General features: G+C 44.7%; 1 protein-coding gene across 9 annotated transcripts in view; it reads right to left on the bottom strand.

Moving 5' to 3' along the window:
* Nucleotides 1–464: 464 nt before the first annotated feature.
* Nucleotides 465–6,000, bottom strand: part of Sema4f (ssemaphorin 4F) — a 28,746-nt gene continuing 23,210 nt past the window's right edge. For all 9 annotated transcript variants that reach the window (XM_048352811.1, XM_048352813.1, XM_048352815.1 and 6 more), the window contains 2 exons: nt 3,046–3,104; nt 465–2,763 (listed from right to left, as the gene is read on the bottom strand). In XM_048352811.1, the coding sequence (XP_048208768.1) occupies nt 2,153–2,763; nt 3,046–3,104 (670 nt within the window). In that variant the 3' untranslated portion in view covers nt 465–2,152. The remainder of the gene's footprint in view (nt 2,764–3,045; nt 3,105–6,000) is intronic.

Raw genomic sequence — 6,000 nt, 5'->3', positions numbered from 1 at the left:
AAGCATGGTATCCCCCCACTCCATACCCCTTACTCCTCCAACCAGTCACAGCCCAAATCCACTGTGATCTAGTGTCCCTTACCTTAAAATCTTTTCTCCACCCTCTCACCATAGAGGCTGTAATCCTCTCAAACATCCTCCTACTTTCTCCCCAAAGTAGAATCAATTTATGACCTCAAGCAATTAGGGCTGGCTGCAGTGAAGGGTAAACCAAGAACATAGACTTCCATATAGAAGGACCAGTAGGTCACAAAGGTCAGCCACATCTGACCTGCATAAAAATCTTATATCTGCCTAAAATCTCAAACCTAGCTGCTAAGATCTGGCCAGAGATGTCCCAGAGCAAGATATCTGTGAGACACTGGCCCACTGTCCACTATGTGGGACTTAAAATGATTGCATGTTGTTATGATTATAATATGGTTAAGCTATATAGTAATGGCATAATAAGCTAATAATTATAATAACAACATCTATGGACATAGTGCTTTATTGTTTACATGTTTTCTCATTTATTCCTTGCAGCAACCCTGAGGTAGTATTATTATCCCCCCTTCACCCAGATGAGTAAACTGATGTCCCTAGGTTAGATGACATGCTAAAGATCATATGCTCATTAGTGGCAAAGTCACTGATAATTCCAAACCCAAGGGGACTCATGAGTAGTTCACAGGCTGCTGTCAAGGAGTGCAGAACAGAAAATTTCAGCTAGGAAGGGCTGGACCATTCACCGAGCTTGAGGGTATCCTCACTGGGGATGAACGAGGCACATTCATTCACAGGCCAACACCAGGACTGAGCAGGAGAAGCTTAGAGTATGTGGGAGTAGGGAAGCAGGAAGAGGCCTGGGACTTTGGTGAGAGTTGACAGTATCTTCAAATACACACACAGAGCTCCGCTTCTATGGGCTGGAGAAACAGCATCCAGCAGCTACAAGTCCAAGACCTGGCTATAAGCAGCAGACTGAGTCTAAGACAAGTTGCCACAGAATGGCACTCACCTGGATGCGGCCCACGTGTAGTAAACCTCAGGAAGTGGTCCTTTAACTTTGTTAAGGCCTTGAGCATCTGAAGAAAGCCATAAAAACTTTCCCTCCAGAAAACTACAGACTCACGTGTACAGACAAGATTTTTTGCATACAATTACAAGGAGTTCATGGGCCCCAGCTAGGGGCTCCTGCTTTAGGGCAAGGGTACCATCCTGAGTAGAGTCACTGATACAAACCTATCAATAAGTAATTCCTATGACGGTTCCTCTTTTGTTGTCCTTACTATTGAGAATGTTGTGAAGTTTTGGGGTGTTTTTGATGAGAGCCAAGGAAAAGGAGGGTCAACCTACCCTCGAGCCAAGGAAAGAGAAGCTCAGGCTGGCAGTTGTAACAGCCAGGGAGAAAAAACAGAGAGAAAGATGGGGTCACAGGTACCACTGCCCTTCCTACCCAGAAGGTCACTTTGGGAACTTTTCTCTATTCAAATTTAGAGGAACATTGTGGGATGATGGGTGTGGTATTTTGTTTCCCTAACTGGGAATAGGGTGAAAAGTTCAGCAAGCAAGGCCCTCAATTCTAACCTTCCCCTCTCCACCCCTCCAAAGCACCTAAGCATAGGCCCAAGTCATTCATGCATATGAACGCCAATGTATTTACATACTTCCTCTCAGGGAAGAAGAGAAGTTGGGAAGGGGCAGGTCTCAGGACAGACTCCAGGTTATGGCCTGGGGATCATGCATTCCCCATGAAGAATCAGCTAAACCAGAGAATTCAGGGCACAATAACCCCTAACACCTCCATGCCTGTTCCTTCCATCCAGGGCTCACTGGAAAACCAAGTCAGAGCTATGCCCTGTGCCCCATTTCCAAAACTGGTGAGCCCAAGATAGAAAACCAGGTCTGAAGGGCCACAGGGGTGGAGAGGTGAGAGGCTACCCCAACTTATTGCAGAGAGCAATTCTGATCTCTCATGGGAATCAGGAATTAGGCAAAGGCCAGGCTGCAAACCCAGCCAGGCCTGGTGAGGGGACACACTGAAGTCCAGGTGATCACTCAGACTCACAGAACTGAGAGACCATGATGATCTTCGATGCCCAGCTACCTTGGTCTCAGTGGCCACTTAGTTCCTATAATCACTCATATACTAGTGGTCATTTGCTCAGCTCTAGATGGATGTCTCATCACATGTGGCTAGAGGAGCTCCTGTAAGTCGAATGTGGGCTGGGCTAGTGTAAGGATCAAGCAGGAAGGGTGGAGGGAAACCAGCAAAGCCACTGCCCCTCTTGGCCAGAGCTAGGGGTAGCCGTTCATCCTCAGGAGAAGGGGAAGGAGGGTCTTGACTATAGCTTGTGGTCCCAGAGGGTGGGGCCCCCAGATCTAAGCCCACCTTGTCTCTAGCTAGTAGTTCCCTCTGTCTCCGTTGCTGCTGGCTTCGGCCAATCAGGAGGAGAGTCAGGGATGCTGCAAGAACCCCCAGGATAAAACCACCCAGTCCAGCACCCACTGTGTGAGCCTGGCTTGGAGGATCCCTCGGACTGCCCGATACCAAGCTGTAAGCCGCTACCACACGGGCTGCCCCGCCCTCCTGACATTCACAGGCATAAGCACCCATAGCTCCTGGGGTCACTACCACCTCTAGCCCATCCCGCCGAGGGGTGAGTGTAGTCACTCCACTGGGCTGGTGCCACACACAGGATGCCCACGCTGAGCTGGGGGAGCATGGCAAGACGACATGTGCAGCTGTGGCCACAGGAACTTCAAACACTACTGGATGTTCTGTGGAGAGACAGCAGAGGCACAAAGGTGATGAGGCTATAGCTGATAAAGCACACAGGGAATGAGGCTACAGGCTGGGAGGGTGATGGAGAGAAGTATAGGGTGAGGTCAAACATGGGACAGGGCCATAGGGGAAAATGCCAAAAGAGGGGATTCCCAAAGAGGGTCAGGACCTGAGTCACTAATCACTCTGTATTCTAGGACCCAAGTAAGTGAGTATAAAATGGACAACTTTCTAATCCCTTTGTCTATCCCACCCACACTTATCTAAACCATACAAACCTCCAGGTTCTCTGGGACACAAAGAAGAGACATCTGCTGACTCTATATCTTGGACCAGCCTACAAAGGAAAGAATACATGGTAAATCCAATGTCAACATTCACTTCTAGGGCTGGGAATATGGCCTAGTGGCAAGAGTGCTCACTCACCTCACATACATGAAGCCCAGGGTTTGGTTCCCCGGCACCACGTATATAGAAAATGGCCAGAAGTGGCGCTGTGGCTCAAGTGGCAGAGTGCTAGCTTTGAGCAAACAAAAAGAAGCCAGGGACAGTGCTCAGGCCCTGAGTCCAAGGCCCAGGACTGGAAAAAAAAAAAAAAATTCACTTCTACTTCCTCAGAACCTGTGGAACACCCATTAATTCATGACACCCTCTGTCATCTTATAATCACCCTGAGAAGTAGTCAACATTCTTCTCATCAGCAAATATTCCCCCAGTACTCCTATACTCCTCATGATATTTGTCATGTCAAATTATATATATATATATATGTACATATATATATATATATCAGACTATGAACTATTGAAAAGATGTTTGGTGGATGTACTTTAAAAGAAACAGGAAGCCAGGTATGGTGGTGCATGCCTGTAATACCAGCACACAAGAGATAGAGGTAGGAAGATGAAGAGTTTGCATCCAGCCTGAGCAACATAATGAGGTCAAGGCTAGTCCAGATACCTAGTGACATGCTGTCCCCCAACCCAAAAAAAAGCCAGATACAGTGGCTCAAACATGTAATCTCAGCTACTTGGGAGTCAGAGATGGGCAGGATCACAGCCTGAAGCCAGTCTGAGAAAAACGTTGACTTAAAAAAAAAAAATGAGACCTCGAGGGAAAAGGCTGGATGTGGCAGTGCACACCTGTTATCTCAGCTATGCAGGAGGTATAAATCAGAAGATCATGGTTGAGGCTGATCTAGGGGGAAATGTGAGATGCTATTCAAAAAATAACTAAAACAAAAAGAGCTGGAGCATGGCTCAAGTGGTAGAATGCCTGGCTTGAGGTCCTGAGTTCAAACCCCAGTACTACCAAAAAACAAAATTAGGAAAGGAAAGAGAATCATCTAAAAAATGGACCTGGTTGGCTGGGAATGTGGCTTAGTGGTAGTGCTTGCCTAGCATGTAAGAAGCCCTGGGTTCAATTCCTCAGTATTACATAAATAGAAAAGCCAAAAGTGGCGCTGTGGCTCAGGTGGTAGAGTGCTAGCCTTGAACAAAAGAAGCTCAGGACAGTGCCCAGACCCTAAGAACAAGCCCCAGGACTAGCAAAAACAAATGGACCTGGTTGTCCACAACCACAACAATTCTCTGGGGGGAAAAAAAGAACTAGAGACACATGTCTCTGTGTTTGTGTCCTGTCTCCTATCTCCTGGCTCTTCTCCAGGCACCATGGCATCCCACCTCAGCTCTCCACTGGATCTGAATTGGTTTGTTTTTTTCCTAACAGTGTTAAATGTATTTGCTGGCTGCTGGTCTTTGAGACAGGAGTCCACCATGCAGTCACCAGCCTTTTAATAATGACTCCAAGATTCGACATCTCTCAAAAAAAAAAAAAAAGAATAAGAACTGTAGAGGGCTGGAACTATGGCCTAATGGTAGAGTGTTTGCCTTGTACACATGAAGCCCTGGGTTCAATTCCTCAGCACCATATATATAGAAAAAGCCAGAAGGGGCGCTGTGGCTCAAGTGGTAGAGTACTAGCCTTGAGCAAAAAGAAGCCAGGGACAGTGCTCAGGCCCTGAGTTCAAGCCCCAGGACTGGCAAAAAAAAAAAAAAAAAAGAACCATAGAATATATGAGAACTATAGAACAATTGATATCCTTGAAATGAGATTGGTGTGAGAAGGTGAAAATTTCTTACAAAGCTAAGAAAAGAAGTGACCACCAGTAGCCAAACCTGTAATCCTAGAATAATTGGAAGGCTGACATAAAGAAGATCATAGTTTGAAGACAGCCAAGGCAGAAAAGTTTACAAGACCTGTCATCCCTAGCTACAAGGCTAGCTGAGATCAGGAGGATCAGAGTTTAAGGCTAGTTCAGGCTGGCCTCAAGACTCTATCCAAAAGCTGGGCACAGTAGGATGTGCCTGTCATCCTAGCTACATTAGGAAGTAAAAAATAGGAGGGTCAAAATCTAAGCATACATCTGAGCAAAAAGCAAGACCTTATTTCAAAAATGACCAGTAAAAAAAGAAAGAAAGGTCAGAGATAATGTTAAGAGTACCTCCTAGCAAGTACAAGGCCCTGAGTTCAAACCTCATATCATACAAAAAAAAATTTACAAGCCTGGTTTGTTCAGTGGGTATGGTGAATGTGGGACATATACATAGCTGTGGTCACAGAAATCTTATAGCCTATACTTTTCTCTTATGTGTGAATTGATATATGGAGGGTAGAATGTACAGATGTATCAACTTAGATTCACACACACACACACACACACACACACACACCCCATGTTCTTCCCCTCCTCTTTCTTTCCTCTTTAAGTTCGTAATATATCTTAAGGACCATGGGAGCTAAAACCAATAAAATTTATATTTTAGGAAATACTAAAACAATAAAGAAAGTATTTGCTTCTGTCTTAGAGATTGAAAGTTCTTCCTCAAAGAACTAAAAGATGAAGTCAAAATTCTTAATCCAAAATACAAAGCTTCGAAGCCTGCCACTCAAGTTATTTACATCCCCAGTTGGCAAAATGCCAAGTCTGATCAAGAGTTAGCACAAAACTTTACACTTACAATTCAAAACAAATATCTGAAAAACAAAATTAAATTTTATGACTAGTGTGCTTATGTGTTTGTTATCATTTTAAACATTTTAGTTCTGTGTTGATATGTAAAATAATCTATTTTATATCCCAAAGAAAGTATGAATGCCTCTAAAGGATTTGTAACCTTGTAATTCTGTAATACATGAGGCTTACATATACACTTACAGTTCCTTAGTATATA

This window comes from Perognathus longimembris, chromosome 8 (genome assembly GCF_023159225.1).
Source record: "Perognathus longimembris pacificus isolate PPM17 chromosome 8, ASM2315922v1, whole genome shotgun sequence".
Taxonomy (NCBI): Eukaryota; Metazoa; Chordata; class Mammalia; order Rodentia; family Heteromyidae; genus Perognathus; species Perognathus longimembris.
This window is presented reverse-complemented; position numbering and strand designations above follow the sequence as displayed.